Raw genomic sequence first — 21,169 nt, forward strand, 5'->3', positions numbered from 1 at the left:
TGAGTCGAACCCACGTGTCGGCTTGGCTGGCTCAGCAGGACACGTACACACTCCACCGACCTGCACGCCGCCATTACCCGCGTAACCGAGTGGTGGTTGGGGGTATGGACAGTCAGTGGCAGGCGGACCTGGTCGACATGACAGCGTTCACCAAAGAGAATGACAACAACCGTTACCTACTGACCTGCATCGATGTGCTCTCCAAGTATGCCTGGGTGATCCCACTCCGGGCCAAAACCGGGGCTCGTTTGATCGAGGCATTTCAACAGATTTTCAAGACGGGTCGCCGACCGTTGTACCTGCAAACGGACGAGGGGAAAGAGTTTCTGAACAGACCGTTTCAAGCCTTTTTAAAGGACAAAGGGGTGTTTTTCTTTCACACGTTTAACGAAACCAAAGCCTCCGTGGTAGAACGGTTCAACCGCACTTTGAAAGGTCGCATGTACAAATATTTCACCGCTCACAACACTCGGCGCTACCTGGACGCCTTACCGGCCCTGGTTCGCGGTTACAATCAAGCCTACCACCGAAGCATACGACGAGCCCCTATCGACGTCACTCCCCAGAACCAGAAGGAAGTCCGGCAAGTCTTGTACGGTCCATCCACACACAAACGCTCGGTCCACCGGTATCGGGCCGGTGATCTCGTGCGTATCAGTAAAGTGAAAGGGAAATTTGAAAAATCATACCTGCCGAATTGGAGCACGGAAATGTTCCGCATCGTCCGCTCCCACCCTCGACAGCCTGCTGTGTACACACTGGAGGATTTGAACGGGGATCAATTGCTAGGGACGTTTTACGAAACCGAACTCCAACCGGTGACAGCCGCGGTGGATAAGTTTTATCAGGTGGAGAAGATCTTAAAAAGGGAGCGGCGGCGAGGGAAACTGTACTATTGGGTGAAGTGGGTCGGTTATCCACCCAGCTTTAATTCTTGGGTCCCGGCCACGGACGTGAAACGTATTTAAACCCGAGGCTAACGGGGTCGCTACCACTTCCGACTGACCTGCCTTAAGGGATGGATCGGTGTATACAAGGCTTGCGCGAGAATAAAGGGACCGTAGCAGCCGTACTGGGCGTTCTCTTGTACATCGGTGCTTTAGTGGGTGGATTGGCTGCAGAACTCAGCCTACAACTGCTCCAAGACCAGTCAACCCTGCAATATCTACGAGGACAATTAAACAAGACGCGTTTCCGCTGGATTGGGGCACCTGTATCGCCACCCCAACCACCGTCAATCGCCCGTCGGTTTGACAATACCGAGAACGCCGTCACTGCCACTAGCGCCATTACCCCGAGCTGGGATCGAACTCCCACGTCACAACCCTCCACACCCACCACAACCACACTACACCGACGGCACCCACTCTCCTCAAACTCCTCAAACTCCTCAAACTCTTCAAACTCCTCACCCCCTTCACCCACCCCTACTCACCCCACCACACCAATACCTAACATCGTTTCCACACCTGTCTATCTACCCCCTAACACAACACAGGTAACACAGGTAACACAGGTAACACAGCCAACACAGGCAACACAGGCAACGCAGACAGCGCAGGCACCATCACCTGCCGTCACTCCCCCCACTATCCACCACCCCCACCCGTACGACGATCCAAACCGCCGACGGAGCTAGTTCTACCCATGGACACGCGATGGGAGCATCCCTTTACCTGCATTGTCAGCGGCCCGACGGGATCTGGGAAGTCTGTGTTTGTGAAACGGTTAGTGGAACACGCTCCAGCTCTCATTCATCCACCCCCACAACGCATCGTCTGGTGTTACGGGGAGTGGCAGCCATTGTACACCACGTTACCTCACGTTCAGTTTGAAGAAGGTGTGCCCAGCCCGTCCAGTTTCGACCCGGGGGAGCGGACGTTAGTCGTCGTGGATGATTTGATGGCTGAAGCCGACGATCGCGTGACAAAACTCTTCACCAAAGGCAGTCACCACCGCAATATCAGCGTGGTGTACATCGTGCAGAATTTGTTTAACAAAACCAAAGACCATCGGACCATCAGTCTGAACGCACACTACTTGGTGCTGTTCAAAAACCCGCGAGATGTATCCCAAATTACCACGATCGCTAAACAAATGGCTCCAGGGCGGACACAGTACGTGCGCGAGGCCTTTGAAGATGCCACGGCTGAACCTCACGGGTATTTGCTGGTGGATTTCAAGCAAACCACACCCGATCATAACACCAACTTTGAACCTACAATCTACCACATCAGTTTGTTTTGGCTGGCTGGCTGGTGGGTAGGCTGGTGGGTGGGCTGGCTGACGTGTCAGCTGACGGACTGGTAAAACAGTGTATTATTGCGGCGAGCGGTGACTAGGTCGGTGTGTCAGTGTGTCATCATAAAACTTTGAACACACAGTCTATCACCTCAGTTGCTCTCACGACGACGACCCGTGATGAGGTCACACCGTCTCCAACGTTACGGTCCCTTATTAACCCTACTCGCGCGAGCCACCCCCTCTATTCGTCAGGCTGTGCTGCGGGGTAACGATCCAGGATTACTCCGGTGCTTGTGTGAATGTGCTAAGAATGTGTTAAATGGAAACGTCCCACTCTCGCCGGCTCAGAAGGTGAAGTTACAGCGACACAAGACGGGTCTTCGCACTTTGGTGAAGAAAAGTGTTCCCCTGCATAAGAAAGGACGGATTGTTCAACGTGGTGGATTCCTGCCACTGCTTCTCGCTCCCCTCCTCGCCAAAGCCATTGTACCAGCCGTTCTCGGGGGTGTTGTCGGCGGTGTCGTTAAGGGTGTCACTAGTAAGGCTATAGCTGGTGGTAGGTAATGCAGCACGCCAAGAAAATGGCCTTGGTCGAGCCACGGCTCTTAGAGACGCTCACACGACCTTCACCTTCAGCCCATCCACCTCCAGCCCACCCCAACTCCCCATACCCCGTCCCCAGTACGGTGAAAGCCCTCAACACGCTCGATCAAGAGATGGCCTCGATCCTCCACGACAGGACTCTCTCGGACGAGGAGAAAATACAGCGATATCACCACACCCTTCAACGGTACCGAACGTTTCAAGATCAATACCAAATCGGGCGGCGACCGAGTTCGATCCCACCTCAGGCCAAATCCACAGCCAGTCGTTTTTTGAGCGAGGCGGATAAGGCGATGTTAGACACCCCGACCCAAACCCTCCAGCCTACCACCCCTACCATCCCTACCACCCTTAGCCCCTCACACGAGCGCTCAATACCCCGGGATCACTACCGGGCTTGGGTGCGGGAAAAAATGAGCACACCCGCCGAGCTGGGGAATCCCCCGACCGAGCTGGGGAATCACCCGATCGCCAGAACCCCGACCAGCCAACATAAAAAAAAACCCAGGCCCTCCACTACCACCTCTAGTTCCACACACACACCACACACCACACACACCACACACACCACACCAAAGCGACCCAAGAAGACGCGACGAGGCCAGCGATCTGAACTCCGGCCCGCTTCATCTATCATACGCCCGCTCAGGTGGAGTCCCTATTAATTAAATACAGGCACCAGAGGACAAAACGATCAGTCCACCTGAGGGAGATCATCTCACCCACACCATGTTTTACGTGACGCTACCCAGTAACAGCTCGCTGGACTACTTCCCCAACAATACCTTGACGCGTTTCACCACCCAATTACCCCGCCCCATCCATTTGACAGGTGACTGGGAATGTGGGCTGGTCGAAATACAGTATCCCCGGACCTGGTTTAACGTGCGGTCAGGTGAAGTGTGGTATACCATAGACTCCCCAAAAGACTCGCACCACGGTACGCATAAGCTCATATTACCAGCCGGCTACTACCCGACACCCAAAGACCTGGCCTGGGGGTTGACCAAATTGTTAAGCGAGACAGAGATCTGCGATCTCCAGGAGCACGCCGGGGACTTAACGTTTGAGTTCGACGATATGCAGCGGAAATACAGCGTGCGGTTTGAGAAACCACTGGGGCTTGGTTTCAGCCCACGGCTAATGCAACTCATGAATTTACCTTACGGATGGCTCATGGGACCGGCGGACCTCATGTATGTCGGTGCCGAGGATTTAACGATCAGCACACCCACGCTGTACGTGTACACAGACATTATCGAACCGCGTGTGGTGGGGGACACGTTGGCCCCGCTGTTGCGGACGGTTACCACGGAAGGGCAGTATGGGGAGCACGTCTCCAAGACTTTCCAACACGTGGAATACATCCCCGTGCAGTCCAAACATTTCTCGACGGTGGACATTGATATTAGGGACGACACGGGTCAATCCGTCGCATTTGAACGCGGTAAAGTGGTGGTGACACTTCACTTTCGACAGCGGCGTGCTTTACCCTTGCAATAATGGCATCACAGCAGGCTTACATCGACTATTACACCAAACAAGCCGGCGGAGGTGGGTTACCTGTGTTTCGGGGTGTGGCTGTCCAGCGCGGTCACGGTTTGCTGGGTGGTCTCAGCAAACTCCTCCCACAGCCCTTGTTAACCTCGCCGGCTGTGAAAGCACTGGGCAAAACGGCGTTACGAACCGGACTGCAAGTCGTGGGGGACGTGCTGAGTGGGGGCGTGTCACCACAACAGGCTTTGAAACGACGCGGTTTGGCGACTGGAAAACAGCTGCTGGTCAAAGCTAGTCGCTACGCCCGACAGCGGTTACTGGGTGAGCCTATAAAACGGAAGACACCGCGCGTCACGCCCACTCGTCACCGACACGTGGGACTTAAAAGACGTGCCGTCAAGCCCAGAAGAAGACACATCAAAACTCGAGCCACATCGAATGCCCTGAATCCACCGGATATTTTCAGCTAAACACACACGCGCACGCGCACATACACAAGCCATGGCTCTTCCCCACCCCGAATGCTGCCCGTCCGTCAGCAGTGAGTTTGATTTGTGGACCTTACCCCCGACCGACACCAGCGTTCGAGAAGGCCGCTGGGATGCTTACAGCCCCATCGCCAGCCTGAGTGATGTGGGACCTGTAGAATTTGTCATCACCAACGCTGACGCAGACACTTACTTGGACTTGGCCAACACCATGCTGTACGTGAAGGCAAAAATCCTCAACGGGGACGGGACGGCTGTGGCGGCTGACAAGAAGGTGGCTCCGACTAACCTGTGGATACAATCCATGTGGCGACAGGTAGACGTCTCCCTGAACGATAAACTCATCACGCCGTCCACCAACATGTACCCATACCGGGCTTACTTGGAGACATTGTTGTCTTACGGTAAAGAGGCTAAAAAGAGCCAGCTGTCTGCTGCCTTGTGGTATGCGGACACCCCAGGAAAGTTTGACACGATGACTGACACCAACGCCGGGTTTGTCGATCGGCTGAACTGCACGGCTGAAAGTCGGTCGGTTGACATGCTGGGTCGCCTGCATTGTGACATGTTCCTGCAACACCGATACCTGCTCAACAACGTCACGGTCCGCATCCGTCTCACCCCGGCTAAGGATTCGTTTGCTTTGATGTCCGATGAAGCCGCTCCCGGCTACAAGACTCGCTTGGAGGAGGTCTTGATCTTTGTGCGCAAAGTGAAAATCACCAGCGGTGTGCAACTGGGGCATTTGAAAGCCTTGGCCAAAGCTCCTGCCAAGTACCCAATCCGCCGCGTGCTGACCAAGTATTTCTCTGTCCCCAGAGGTCACACCCTCATCAATGAACAAAACCTATTTCTGGGCAGCTTACCGACACGTTTAGTGGTGGGGTGTGTCCCCATGTCCGCCAACGTTTCGAAAATGGTGGGCTGATTGCGGAAGACACCCCCCGGGTACTTTCGTCGAATGGCGTCGGTGCACGTTTGACCGTGCCGTCGTAACTCCCACAGTGTCCGAAAACTCTTCTGGCACACCTGGCAGGTGAAAGATCGAGCATAACGTCCCATGTCTTTGATATAGCTGAAATGCCGCTGGTACAGGTTTAACCGCAGGGTAGGTGTAGAATAGCGCTCGGCACTGCGGTGAATGAGTTGTGCTGAGTACGACCTGTCCATGGGGATGAGGTGGTAGACTTGAATGTTCACTTGAAACAGGCTTTCCACCGTGTCCAGCGCACTGAGGGGTACTCCGCGGAAATACCTCGGCTCCATCTCCATTTCCTCCAGATACCTGCGGTAATACACCTCAGCCTGGGCGTCGCAGTTTTTGGGGTTGGCCTGGTCTAGATGGACGGCCAGACACCGAAACAAACACAAATAGTCCCTGTAAGGACCATGAGCTCCACCCACCAACGTGTGTAACCCTTTGTTTCCTTTCAGGTAAGAGGGTAACGTCACCCCACCTTTACCGATAGGCTGATGCGGGAGTTTGTGGACGAAAAACAGCACGTTGGTGATGAGGTCGACGGTCCATTTCGTATTGGGGCGTTGTTTTTGGGCCCAGGTAAGCGGTGTGGAATCCTCGCAGGTCAGCCCGACTCGCCACGCGGTACGGTGCGTCGAGTACTCGGGTGTTGTTGGTGCTCGGGTAATAATACCGCACCTGACCCGTCTCTTTGTGGCGGAGGATATATCCAAAACTGTAATTGATAGTGAAAGCGGTCGGCTGGTCTTCGTAAATCTCGTCTACATAGGCTGGGATAGCACCGAGATCACTCAGTCGGTAATTATAGCAGTCTTGAATTGGTTTGTGGCGATGGAAATACGTCCTGATCGATCGCCAATGCCGCTGGTACAACTCCCGTACGTCACTGTCACCGCTCGGCAAGACAGCCTCGTGAGGCTGTACTGGGTCGGGTTCGAACTGGCTCGTTGGACTTTTTTTCTTTTGTTTTTTCTTTTCTTCTCCCAGCGAGGTATCCCCCGCTAAACTCACTTGAGCTTGACTCGTGCTGGGTTTGTTGTCGTCGGTGGTGGTGGTGGTGGTGGTAGATGAAACAGGTCTCTGTAACATAGAAGGGTGTAGACGTTATAACCCAAGTAAACCCTAGACATACTTTATATACATACTATTGTACATATGTGCATATGTACATATGTTCCGCTAAAAAATTTTATAATACATATAATACATAGGAGCCATTCCGATAGATATCATATATATATAACTCTACAAAACCCCTATACAGTTTTGGAACAAAAAATAAAGAAAGTTACTATAAATTACTCTTTCCAGACACGTATTGACGTTTGACATTTAGAGTTATACCCCTTATTTCCATTATTCCAACAAAAGTAGTCGCCCCTGCTAAGCGTATTCCATCAGGAGTTAGCCCCCTTGTTTACATACATTTGACACCGCGCACACATTCGTGGATTTCTACTACGAAATACATAAGGAAATATCCTCTAAGCTACTCAGGCTTTCTATCTAGCTTTACTGGAGTTACAAACTATTAAAAGACACAACTATCCTTAAATATATTGAACTAAAACTACTGTTATTTCAATAAGAAATCTAACGATCTCAGCTGTGGATAGTCATTTTCAGGAATAAAACCCTTATTTCCATTATTCCAACAAAAGTAGTCGCCCCTGCTAAGCGTATTCCATCAGGAGTTATCCCCCTTGTTTACATACATTTGACATCGCACACATTCGTGGATTTCTACTACGAAATACATAAGGAAATATCCTCTAAGCTACTCAAGCTTTCTATCTAGCTTTACTGGAGTTAGAGCTAACCAAGGGAGGTTACTCTAAACTGACCAGTGACATTGGTTTATTGGTGTTGACATCCTATCACTTCCAAATTCTGATTGAATCTCAGTTAGGTCATACCAGGCTTTGATTAGGTTAGTAATACCATATTGGAGTAAAAACCTTGACGACCAGCCTCCATGTATAAACACACTGACAAAAGTATTTTTCGGCCATTTGAAGTTAGTTACTGAGCTGTACTTGGCAAACTGATTACGGCAACAGGACAACCGCCCATACTGCGTTACAGTATAATTCTCTTTTAAGTAAATATGGTTAGAGTGTCCAGAATCTCTGACACTTTGCTTCATCATTGTGTCTACTTCCGCTCAACCCAGGGCTAGGGGTTGTATATATTGAATTAGATCGGCACATTTGAATATATTAACAGTTGCAATCAAAGCGCAAGGGAAATACATACTTTGTTATCGACAGCTTATCACGGATAAACGTCACTGAAAACGGTTGTCTGCTTCTCTTTGAATGATTCCGTTTCCAACAAAAGTAGTCGCCCCTGCTAAGCGTATTCCATCAGGAGTTAGCCCCCCCTTGTTTACATACATTTGACACCGCACACACATTCGTGGATTTCTACTACGAAATACATAAGGAAATATCCTCTAAGCTACTCAGGCTTTCTATCTAGCTTTACTGGAGTTACAAACTATTAAAAGACACAACTATCCTTAAATATATTGAACTAAAACTACTGTTATTTCAATAAGAAATCTAGCGAATCCGAAGCGTAATATTAATGAATTGGAAACAACAACAACGTCTGAAGGTGACCGATAGACAACTACTTTATACGGTAATCTACTAATTAAAATGAAGCGTCAATCCGCTAAAAAAAATTTTTTTAATACATAATACATAGGAACCATTCCGATAGATAGCAGCCCTAGCATGACACACTGACACACTGACCCAGTCCCTTTTTTAATACATAAAACATAGGAACCATCCAGATAGGTATTCCCGTTCACCATTGTTCAGGAAACATATCGCTGTCAGCTGTGCTTTGTTTTGACACGTGGTTTTTGTTTGGACACGTGGTTTTTGTTTTGATCGGCTGCGTCTTGTATACATTGTATACATTGTTGCCAGTCAGTCACCCAGCCACTGCGTCAGCCACTGCGCCAGCGAGCTGGGGAGTACACCCATATACATGTCACCTACATGGAGTGGAAACCCTATAGACACACCATCTACAGCGCAAGTGCTTACATAACGGTAAACAACTCAGCTGTGAATAGTAATTTTCAGCAATGAAATGCAGCATGTCTTATTGCATATGATCCAGTAAAGAAGTTTTTTTAATACTTTTTTTCATATACTGTTACAAACATGTAACATGAGATAGCTCTTACTGTCTTAAAATTAACTTTCAAGAAGCAAATTACTCCCCCTAATTCATCCCCAGCCTGAAACAAACAAATCATGTACATTTATTGTGCGCATGATTTTTTTGGAAACGGACCCTTTTTATCACCAAGTCTGAGATGACCAACGCTGAACGCGGAAAGCAACTACTCATACATGCACATGATTCAACATTTGGACTTCAAAGACTATCCCCAAATTCAACATACTCGTCGTTATTTAAAACGAAATAGTATGCAAAGAAACGAAAATGAAAAAAAAAATCAATGCCCACCAACAAAAATGAAAAAATGTCAAATGGCTGATATGAGGCTCGAACCCGTGACATTCGCGTTATTAGCCCAAGGCTCTGCCGACTGAGCTAACCGACCATTCATGGAATACAATGGCTTTTCAACCTCCATAATCAAGCGGCGTCTTCGTGGGTTAGTAGGTCACTCAACCTGCTGCTTGGGCTGGAGAAAAATAAAATAAAATAATAAAAAAAGAACTTACCGAGCCGTGTTTCCCACGTTGATGGGTCCGCCAATCCCACAACCGGTAGAAAGACTCCTCACAGTCTTCGCAATGCCACACACGTTCTCGTTTGTTGCCATGGCGCTGTTGATGGCGGATCAAATGTTCCCGGCGAAAAAACGCCAGGTCACAGGTCGGACAGGTGAATCTTTTGTTTGTCTGGGGCTGATGATGCGTCCGCTGGTGCCGGAGCCAATTATGCCGCAGGGTAAAATGCTGGGCACACACCCGGCAAAAATACTCCTCCGTCGTCTTCTTTTTCTCCTTAGCACCGTGCTGTGTTTTAGCATGCCGTCGCCAGTTATCGCGTCGGGTGAATCCTCGATCGCACACCTCGCAGGTAAATAGCTTCTCCGTCTTCTTCTCCTCCAACGTCTTCTTCTCCATATTAACCGCGAAATCCTCTTGATCCATCGTTGCTTGTTTACTCGATCGCTCGCTCGCTCGCTTGGTCAGTGTCTTCAGGTGAAGTGATCTGCTACTGCTGCACCTGTCTTTTTGTACCTATCCACGCGGAAATTCACCACGCGCTGATTGGTTCGTTTTTTCTTACGTAACCTCTTCTCGCACGCTGATTGGTCCGTTTTGCGGGCCCCCCATTGGGCAGTTTGGGGGTAAATCCGGCTCACCCATTGGTCCGTTTTGGCGCCCGGGAGCTCTTTTCGAGCTGTCCCACTCGACTTTACAAGCCGACGTTTTGCCTCTTTTTTTTCTCTCTTTTTTCCCTATACTGTTATACTATACACTATATCACACTCGTCTATACACATACGCCCCGCGCCGTGGAAAAAACCCACAACTGAGGGGTGACGTCACACCTACCAGCCCTTCGGGCTGGCAGGTGTGACGTCACCACCACATCACCTCAAAAAACAAATCCCCAAAACCTCAAAAAATGAATCCCCACGGAGACCCCAAACCCACATTCTATACTACTTGTCATGACAGTGAATCTATGCGTAGAACGACACATTCGTACACCAACCGTCAACCAGTATGAATGTTCCAGGTAAATAATCGGAAGGTCAATTCCAAAAACGACGATTAACGCAAAGCACAAATGTCGTATGTAGAGAGAAATCGTAAACAGTTGTCAATGATGTTGAAAAGGCGCAAGGTCCAGTATGTTCTATGAAAATGAGTAAAATCACTTTTCAGATCGCGTACCATGCTAGTACATAAGTAGTCGATGATAAAATATGTACCTCCGTTGCACTTTGATCGCAACTGCTCATGTATTTAATGAGGCGATTGAAATCAGCACGATGAATATACCGACCCTCGTCTCGGATTAGGCGAAATTAGACACAATCACAGAGACGAGTGCAATAGGGGTGTTTCGAGTTCGAACTCTTTTATCTTTGTAGGTAGAAAAGGTCTAACTGTATCATGTGACCTGTCAAAAATGTTAGGCAAATATTTTTGATCACATTCACTATAACATGGACGTATGAAAAAGTGTTATAAAAAGTAATTTTCGTGGAGGAATAATAAAGAAGATTGAGAATCTCAATGTTTCCGAACTTGACAAGGAAGAAATTATTTGTGCCTGCGCGAAAGGGTGAAACAGATGACCACACAACAAAGTTTGCCTAACATATTTCAGCATTCACATGACACAGGAGGACTATTTTTACCTTTGATCACAAAAGAATTCCAACTCGAAACTCCCCTACTCCCTTACACTGCACTTCACTGCACTGCTGTTCTTCTTGTACAGGCCTGTAACAATCCCGGACCCTGATTAATACCCGTCATGTTTACCGAATCAGCAGTAAGACAGATTTGTAAGATGCCCATTAACTGAACGTAGGATTCCAACATTAGCAACTCATTTCATCTGTACGCTTCATGACGTAATCAATACTATTTAGCATAATCCTTAACAAGAAACAATTCTCATCGATCCAATATTTTTCAGTTAGTTATATTTTCACTTTCCAATCCAAGACGATTTTATTCCTCTCATCTTTTTTACAACATCCCAGGCGTTATGAACATAATTGCTAAACGCCTTATGCATTTGTTCAATAAACTATGATTGCAAATTTATGTGGTCAGTGAGTGCTGTAAAAAGAAATTGGTAGGACTGAGATACTTTTATAATACTCGTAACTTGCAAGAATGGCCCCTTCAATGATAAAGTGTTATATACAGCTAAAAGTATGATAGCAGTTTTATATTAACATGGAACTGATCTTTGGTGATTTGAGATTTGGTATTGTTTACCTGCTGAACGCCTGAACCGTGATTTGAAATACTAATGTGGTTCTATGGACCCAGCGTCTTGAAATGAGCCCAGTCGTACTTAGAGATATTTTAAACCCAACTCAACCTGACAAACAAGTCATGACTGGATCATCGCTAAGGTGCACGGGGATTTACGTGGGAATTCCCCTAGTTATAAACCCATACATAACTACAGTACACAGAGTAAAATTAGAGCAGAGACGATAATGTGATAGTTGGCAAATGATGACACCAGCATGATGCTGGTTTATCCTGGAATATAGTATAAAAGACAACAGCCTGAAGAGTCCCTTCAGTCACTTGCAGGCAATCCTTTAGTACATATGTGTGTGTGGCCGGTAAATTATATTCCACGCAGTGTAGGCCAGACAAGTTACACTCATCTGGTTTTGTAGCTGGCTTAGGTAAATTTGGTCCTTTATCCTCATACCGCTGTACACAGACATGCCTCACAATTAGCAAGGCTTTTCATTCTATACTCTATACTGTTTGTATGTAGTCGGTCGGTCACACAGTGGCGGACTTAGATGCACGACCATCCTTTACGCGACTATTCATTGTCACAAGTCATATTGTTATATACATAGACGTTTTACAGATCAGGTGGCAGTTTTCTTTTTAATTGCTTATGACAATAACGATCTAAGCAATGGAACTTTGGGTGTCAGCGTTAAGGAGATCTGCATTGAATGCGTGTTAAATGTTGGACAAGATCTGTATTGTTCACCCAGCGTCACGTGCCCTTGTCACAATGAACCCTGAGGATTTAAGGGGTACCCAGCAAACCTAGACAAATCACCTGTCATGAGTTACCGACATACATGCACAGGTATAGTCTGGGACAGATTGTGGCGAGGGCGTCGTGTTAAGAACTAATAAAGGAATTCTACAACTATACATCGTTGAAAATGCCAGGTCTCCTGTCTCAGCTGTGGTCCTGCCTCCTGGACGGACTAGTCCTCTATCCCCTGGCCTACTGGTTGCGTCTCCTCGACAGGTTCAAAATGTGCTGTTTTCTGAGGATAGACGAATGGATTCCAGACCGTGGTTGGGTTTAACGTCGTAATTTTTCAGTCGTATGACGGAGCCCTTGGAGTGCATGTAATGTGTCTCCTTGTTGCAAAACGATTTCCACAGCTCTTTCATTTAGTGCTGCTTCACTGAGACGACTTACCGAAGACAGGTAAGCCTCCCCGCCCGAGCCATTATGCTGATTCAGGTCAACGAGTCGTTGCACTGCCCCATTCATGCTGAATTCAACTTCCTCTTTTAAAGTCCTGAGTGTGACCCGACCCAGGATTGACCCTGGATCTACCACCTCAGAACGTGAACGCTCTATCACCTGTGCTATCGGTATCCAGTAAGATAGTGACAGATTGGATGAGCGGGTACGCTTACAACCAGTAATAATGTGTTTTAGGTTATAAGAAGAGAAGAAGAAACATAACCTCTGATGAATTAGGAAATGCCACTTTTGCTCTTCCACTGCAGTGCTTTTCCAGATCAAACTATGAAAACTTCGCGTTCGAATAGTACATTTAATTTATGCCTACATTTCGCAGAAAAAGTCCAAACCTTCAGTGGCATGCGGTTCGTAATGGTGTAGACGTTTTGATAAATGTATCGTTACGACACAACATCGAATTGACAACTACTACTGGCTGCTCGCCAGCACTTGCGCATCTTGGCATTACCAGTCGAAGTATAGGCCTATATCTGGTCGGATCCATCTATGACGATAAGCCCGGCGACCTTGATAGACTGTTGTGTACAGAATTAGCCCTCAGCTTTATCTGACCCCGGAGAGATTTGGTCTCTCGGATGAACATATCTTTGAGAAAGGGGCCTCTGTTGTACTTCGAGTTCAGCAGTGTGTTTAGCTGGGTCTGATGCCCAGTCTGTATCTTGTGGGTTTGCATATCTACAGCAAGTACCACCCACCACCCATTGCCCACCCCCACCCCACCCGTATGATCCTGCAGTGCGATCCGGCGGTGTCTTAAGATTTTGTCGGGAGAACAAATACATGTAAAGTCACAGTTGTTGCTTAACCAGGGTCACCTGACGACAATATGTTCTGTCAGAATTTTGAAAGTATCTTTTACCGATTAACTGCGGGCTTTTTATCTCCCCATGAAGCCATGGTGATCCGCTGGGGAAATGTTGTTGTATACAACTTCCCGGAATCATAATCAGTTTAAGTTTTTGGACTGGGATAATAACGTTTTTCGCACGAGAGGCCTTCAGACGTAAGCTTTCAAAATAGCTCCATGTTAGTGGTCTGGATACAGGCATACAAAATATAGTTGCTACAATTAACATGCGAGGATAATTCGGAGAGATCAAAACATTTTTGACGCTTTTCAAATTTTAACTGACATTTGTTTGTTTTAATTATTTATTATTTGACTTTTAAAAGTTTGTTCAACATTTCGTCTGGTCTTACTGTTTTTTGTTTATTTTGGATCTTTCCTGGTCCTCACATGTTCCAAGTCTTTTGTTTGTTACTCCAACGGTAAATAAATTTTATCCTATTCTAACCCATAAGCTGATATTGATTGATATATTTACTTATCCATTACTTTTTGATAAATATTTATACATATGGGGATATTGAAAGAACAACACTTTATGTGGTTTTCGAATTTTAACTGACATTTAATAAATAAATTCTGTTCTAACAATAAGCGGAATAGATTTATTTTTTTACTAGGCAATCGATTCTGATGCTTTTTACATACCTCTGTTGACGACATCGGAAATAACATATTACTTATAACAATGACCTCGTTTTCGAATTCTATTCGAAGACCTTTAACAGGCCAGGGGTGGTGGTTTGATAACGATATTATAATCAATACGTAATATCCCCTTACAACTGCCAGTTTCTAAATGACAATCAAAGATTTAGTCTTGATATAGTTTGGTGTCTCTCCTTGGAACGTCATGAAATATAATTGCTAATGGCGTGAATCAAGCCGACGCACGAAAGTCGCAGTTTTAACAAAACAAAAATCGAAAAACGAAACGGTCCCCGCATGTTCGGCGAAGGCACGAAGGTCTCAGAGGACGCGGTGTTCATTTAAAAAAAAACGCGCCACCCTACTAATTACCTCGGGGGACGTCTTAATCATTAAAAAAAAAAGCACTGGCATGCTGGATATTGGTTAGAGTTCAACATGTTTTGATGGACTGCGACACCATATACCCTAAATGCTTCCGATTTTAATCTAAACCGTGTTTCTAACATATTTGACATTGTTCACATTTTTTAGAATAACATAACCATAATAAATGAATTTTATTTTATCTCTCGCGGTATAGGATCTCACGGCAGTATACTTTAAGAGTTGGATATTTTAGGAAATTCAGTTATAAAAACAACGCTGTGTTTTTAAAAACAGTGCAGACAGTGTCGGCTGTGTTACTGCATGGAGTTTGTTATCACCACATGTTGGTGCAGCTATTGTAAAACAAATTAACCCCCACTCTCACTTTTCAGCATGCCGCCTTCTTTTGAATAATTATGACCTCACCAGACGTCACCGTCGAAACCAACCTTATGGAGTTTAACATTATGAATTAGAAAATTATTCTTTCATTTTCTTTGTAATAATATGGGCATTCAACATACTGATGTGTACAACTTACGCGTCAAGTAACTAAAGGCAGTTTTGGTAGCGAGTAAGACTGATTTTACAGATACATGCAGCTGAATATAAGCGGCTGGTTGAATGAAACAGACTATAGTATACCAATACCGGACTGACCAGTGGTTGGTATGTATGGACGCTTACTCTGAGGGTCAAGAATCCAATACACCAAAATTACACTGTATAAAATCTCTGTTTATATACACAATATATTGGTGTATCTACGGTAGAAAAAGGTGTTCTTAATACCTTACACACCCAAATGGAGTATATCGGCAAAAGCCACTACTCTGCAGAGCATTTCCCCCCCGCCACCCCCCACGAGATGGAATGGTTTCCTCCTCAAAGAAAAACAGGCCAGTTTTCTTATTTTTTTCTTTGTTTTTTTAAGAGATGACAAGAAGCTATAAAAGCGAGCCACGCATGACATCAGTGAATAACAACCGATACTGCACCCGAGACTCAGTAAACTCTGTAATGGTTTGAAGGAACAGGATATCTCCGGAATGTCAACAAGTAATGTCCTTCAAGGTCGTCCCCTGTTTCTTCAGTTAAAGTTGGCAACGAATAGCACTATGCATATCTCTCAGGAAATTGCGAATTACCCTGGACACTGTTGTTCGTCCACCTATATATCTGACCTCCGCCATAAGTAAAAAATATTCCTAAGTTCAGCATTAAACACTTGCGATTTAAATAGATAAAACAATAAATCAATTGTTTTACGCCGTACTCGAGAATGTTTTACTTATACGACCACGGCCAGCATTATGGTGGGAGGAAACCGGGCAGAGCCCGGAGGAAACCAACGACCATCCGCAGGTCGCTGGCAGACCTTCCCACATACGGCCGGAGAGGAAGCCATGCACTTGAACTCACAGCGGCTGAATTGGTGCAATCAATAAATAAATAAGGAAGAGAACAGGCCCAGAGAAACCCCCGTTCTGCACTCCTGTCCATGTGGAGCCAACACGGGACTTGTCATGTATAGATATTCGTAAAGGGCTCCGTCAAAGGGAAGCAACTCTTGGGTTTTTGAGGGGAAAAAACACTGACCGAATTGCGATTCTTGACAAGATAGGTTAATTGATTTATTTATTTGATCGGTGTTCAACGCCGTCCTCAACAATTTTTCACTTACATAACGGCGGTCAGGTGTATGCATGGCGGAAGAAACCACAAAGAGGGCTAGTGATGTTTTTGTCTATGAAGAAGTTCTCTGTAACTGGCGGACATAGTCCGATTATATCGGAGGTACACTAACTTCATTTATTTAACATATTACGTCAGTTAAAAAAATACAATGGTTATTCTATTACTTCTCCATGTTATGCCCTTACGTATAATAGCATAGGCTGGTATAGTGCCGAGTGGTAATGGTTGCGAAAGTTTGAAAACGGTTGTCTCGTAAAGCTGGACGCCAGGTAGTCAACTTGGGGGTTGCAAATGCTTGCAAACGCACCCCCTAGAATAACGTCCTGCAGTAAGTGTAATTTTATACTTATACATGACTACACCCTTGGTGCTCAGGTAATGTATCGATTAAAACTTACTTCAAAATCTAGTTCACATTTATTCTTCACAGTTGGTGGTTGACAATGAACTGATATGCTTGGCAGTTTGTTGTCAGTCAACAACTGTGAAGAATAAATGCAAACTAGATTTTGAAGTAAGTTTTAATCGATTAAAGGTGTGTTTTGGGGAAAATATTGTCACACTGGCACAACAGATACATTTAGGAATCGAAGCGAAATCTTAGCCAGAATGTAACAACATAGCATTGAATGCCCATGGCAGCATGTACCAAGGCACTGGCTTAAAGGAGGGACACATGTAGGCTTACAAAATGCCTGTGTAATTGTGTATTACACAGAATGTTGATATTCCTGGCCAACAGCAATATATATTAAAATATTTATTTATTATTCCATTTGTCTTTCCAAAAGAGTGACAGCCAGATGTATATGAGGTGAAATTTGACGCATGGTTATGATAAACCTACCTGTTATATTACTGGTTTTAAACCAGTTCTACTATTTGAAAATAAAATGAAGTCACTAATTTGTGTTTCAGATGAATTGAAGTTGTTGAATTCTCGGAGAAGACAATGTGGAGATGTAAAACAGACTTCACCCATTTATAACTGTTGTACAGGTAATACAGATTGCCATCTTAATTTGCCCGTGTACATTTGCATATCATTATGACTGTATTTCTTGCTTAAAAACTGTATTTCATGGTTGAAAGAGAGTATGTTGAGACTATCACCATCTATACTGTACACAAAAACAACGCGAAATCCTTGCTATTTAAAACCTAAAGCATGCAAGTAAACAAATAAGCAAAACTTACTGATGATTGAGAATTGTGTGAGATTCTGTTTGTCATGTTTGTGCATTTACTGTACAGTAATAATACAAGCTGATGCGTTCCATGCCAGATAATTTAGTGAAATATTTACCAACAGTAAACAATTTAACTGTATATTACGAGTAAGTTACATTTGTTAGCTGTTACTGCCGGTAGCTGCTTTGGCACATATGTTGCACAAGTATACTGATCACAAAATTCATTGTTCACATCTTGTTTTGTATTGACTGTTCTTTAGCACATTTCAAGGTTTTAAGGTCATATTCCTTCATCTCCTCAGGGTTATCTCCGACATCTTTCATCGGTAATTTGACCGGCCCGGATAGCACAGTTGGTAGACCGTCCGCTTCGGGACCGGTAGATCCAGGATCAATCCTTTATACACTTTAAAAGAGGAAGTTGTAACTTCCTCGCTTGGCGTTCAGCATGAAGGGAATAGTGCAACGACTGGTTGACCCGCATCAGTATAATGGCTCAGGCGGGGGCGGCTTACTTGCCTTGGGTAAGTCGTCTCAGTGAAGCAGCATTAAAAGAGCGTTGGAAATCCGTCCTGCTACAAAGAGGCACATTACACGTACATGCACCCTAAGGATTCTTTCGTCGTCATATGACTGAAAAATTGTTGAGAACGACGTTAAACCCCAGCACTCACTCACTCATCGGTAATTTGAGTTCGGTTCAAAGAGGTAGCACCTTTCAACCAATGATTTATTTATTTATTTGATTGGTGTTTTACGCCGTACTCAAGAATATTTCACTTATATGATGGCTGTCAGCATTATGGTGGGTGGAAAAAGGGCAGAGCCCGGGAGAAACCCACGACCATCCGCAGGTTGCTGGCAGACCTTTCCACGTATGGCCGGAAAGGAAGCCAGCCTGAGCTGGACTTGAACTCACAGCGACCGCACTGGTTCATTACGCTGCGTTAGTACGCTAACCAACTGAGACACGGAGACCCCTTCAACCAATAAAGCACTAGAGAGAAGAAGGTGCAGTGGCCAGTTAGATTATCCGCCTTAAGTGTGCACCTCTGACGACAACCACACTTGGATTTCTATAGGAACAACATGACCTGTTGTAAACTTTTTATCGCAGATAACGCCAGCGGGCTTGTGCACTGGTCTTGTTGGTGTTATTGCGCCAACTGAGAACGAGTTGTTACATCTACAGAACTGACGCACAGGTTCGACCCGGAGTGATTAGCCAGGGTTTATCCCTGTCGCCCGCGATGGTGAGAAGGTTGAACAGACCCCGATATTTGCGTCAATTGGTTCGCACCGGGAACTCTCAATGTACATGCAAGACTTTGCCCAGGGTAGACGACGGACCAGCCCCTTCCCAAGACTCTTACAAAATACCACATATCTATCCCGTCCGCTATGACAGAAATTTTGGAATGTTTCCGGTGCAGCCAATCTTACCAATCTTCTAGCCATTAAAACAAATCACACAATGTTTTTTATACACGTAATACCAGTCCATTGCTCATATGCCATCTACCAAAAACAGTACAATTCTTACCAACTCCAACTACCATGTCTACCTTTCAACCGTTGACAGATAAATGACTACATTTACACATAAATATACCACTGTGCAATAATCCCCATATCCTGTTTTTACGTTCACGTACAAGTCATCTAGATGACCATTTGTGTCTGAAGTTTGTTTACATATGGAACAATAACAGCATCATCACCACTCGCAGCTGAACATGTACCGAATTATTCACTTTGACTCACCAATCAAATAAATGAATGAATAAATAAATAAAACAGTGGAAGAGGGTAATGCGCGGAAGTTTGCTGTTTGTGCTTTTTGCATAGTCTTGTGTGACGTCACTGGTCCCAATATCGTCAGTCAAGTTCGCACTACAATCCAAATTTTCAAATGCATTTTACTATGTTGAAAAAATTCAAAAAAATAGATTAAACTATTTTCATGGACACTGTGTAATGGTCGTTCATCTGGCGTATTACTTTATGCTAGTGCTTTCTTTTCCTTTCACTTACACTTCGGCGACCAGCATTATTGTGGGAAGAAACAGGACCGGGTGAGTTCGGGTGAAACCCACGACCATTTGCAGGTGGCTGGCAGACTTTCCCATGCATGTACTACGGGAAAGGAAGTCCGCATGAACTGGACTTGAACTTCCAGCGATCGCAGTGCTGAAAAGCTACTAATTCGTCATTCTACCGCCCTAGCACGCTTACCACCTAGCCAAGCAGGCCTTCACCTAACGTATAAATGTCGTTTGTACTCATGCATGTGTATGTATGTCACGTCAAGAAACTCTGAAATGCATTTTACCAGTGGGATATGAAAAGTCGTGTATCTTAAGACATCATTAAACATTTGAGTATGAAAGAGAGAATAATTTCACTGGGGTTTGCTGGGCCTTTACGATTGTCTGTAAACACGTCGCCAGATTTGAAACCTGTAGGACGGCTACTTGGGGGGTTGCTGGGCCTCTGTGATTGTCTGTAAACACGTGTCGCCAGATTTGAAGACTGTATGACGGCTAGTTGGTTGGTTACTGAGTCTTTATGATGTTTGGAAACACGTGTCGCCAGATTTGAAGCCTGTAGGACGGCTACATGGGGGGGGGGGGGAGGGGGGTAGCTGGGCCTTTGTGATTGTCTGTAAACACGTGTCGCTAGCTTTGAAGCCTGTGGGACGGCTAGTTCGGGGATTACTGGGCCTTTTTGATTGTCTTGAAACACGTGCCGCCAGATTTGAAGCCTATGGGACGGATAGTTGGTAGGTTACTGGGTCTTTACGATTGTCTTGAAACACGTGTCGCCAGATTTGAAGCCTGTATGTCGGCAAGTTGGGTGGTTACTAGGTCTTTACGATGTTTAGAAACACGTGTCGTCAGATTTGAAGCCTGTAAGACGGCTACATGGGGGGGAGGGAACTGGGCCTTTGTGATTGTCTGTAAACACGTGTCGCCAGATTTGAAGCCTGTAAGACGGCTAGTTCGGGGATTACTGGGTCTTTACGATTGTCGGGAAACACGTGTCGCCAGATTTGAGGCCTGAATGTAATATGGCGAGTAGTTTGCCGGGGAGGGCATGTTTCGCCAGCTTGAGGCCTGCGTATCGCATGGCGAGTTGGGGGCAACACCATTGTCTAGAGCAGCAAAAATGTGGCCAGATTTAAAGTTGTAACGCAACAAGGCCAGTTGGGGCCTGACTGAACCTTTAATTTTCGAATGTTTTACTTTCCAATATCAGCATGCGAAATTGACCACTTGTCTGGTGCTGCAGGTCAAACTTATACCTATGTAGATGATATGCAGCGGATATGCAGCCACCACCCGACATTGTAGGGAACAGTAAATGCAGTAAA

At 45.6% G+C, this 21,169-nt stretch overlaps 2 protein-coding genes across 2 annotated transcripts; both read left to right on the forward strand.

Moving 5' to 3' along the window:
• Positions 1 to 2,825: 2,825 nt before the first annotated feature.
• On the forward strand, positions 2,826 to 3,512 carry LOC135476442 (putative uncharacterized protein DDB_G0290521). The gene has a single exon (XM_064756470.1). It carries the CDS (start codon positions 2,826 to 2,828, stop codon positions 3,510 to 3,512), a length of 687 nt encoding a protein of 228 aa, XP_064612540.1.
• A 1,333-nt stretch (positions 3,513 to 4,845) lies between these two features.
• On the forward strand, positions 4,846 to 5,760 carry LOC135476443 (uncharacterized protein F54H12.2-like). Its single transcript, XM_064756471.1, has one exon. The coding sequence runs from the start codon at positions 4,846 to 4,848 to the stop codon at positions 5,758 to 5,760; it is 915 nt and encodes a 304-aa protein (XP_064612541.1).
• The last annotated feature ends 15,409 nt before the right edge of the window (positions 5,761 to 21,169 follow it).

The sequence above is a fragment of the Liolophura sinensis genome, chromosome 10 (assembly GCF_032854445.1).
Source record: "Liolophura sinensis isolate JHLJ2023 chromosome 10, CUHK_Ljap_v2, whole genome shotgun sequence".
In the NCBI taxonomy this organism is placed as follows: domain Eukaryota; kingdom Metazoa; phylum Mollusca; class Polyplacophora; order Chitonida; family Chitonidae; genus Liolophura; species Liolophura sinensis.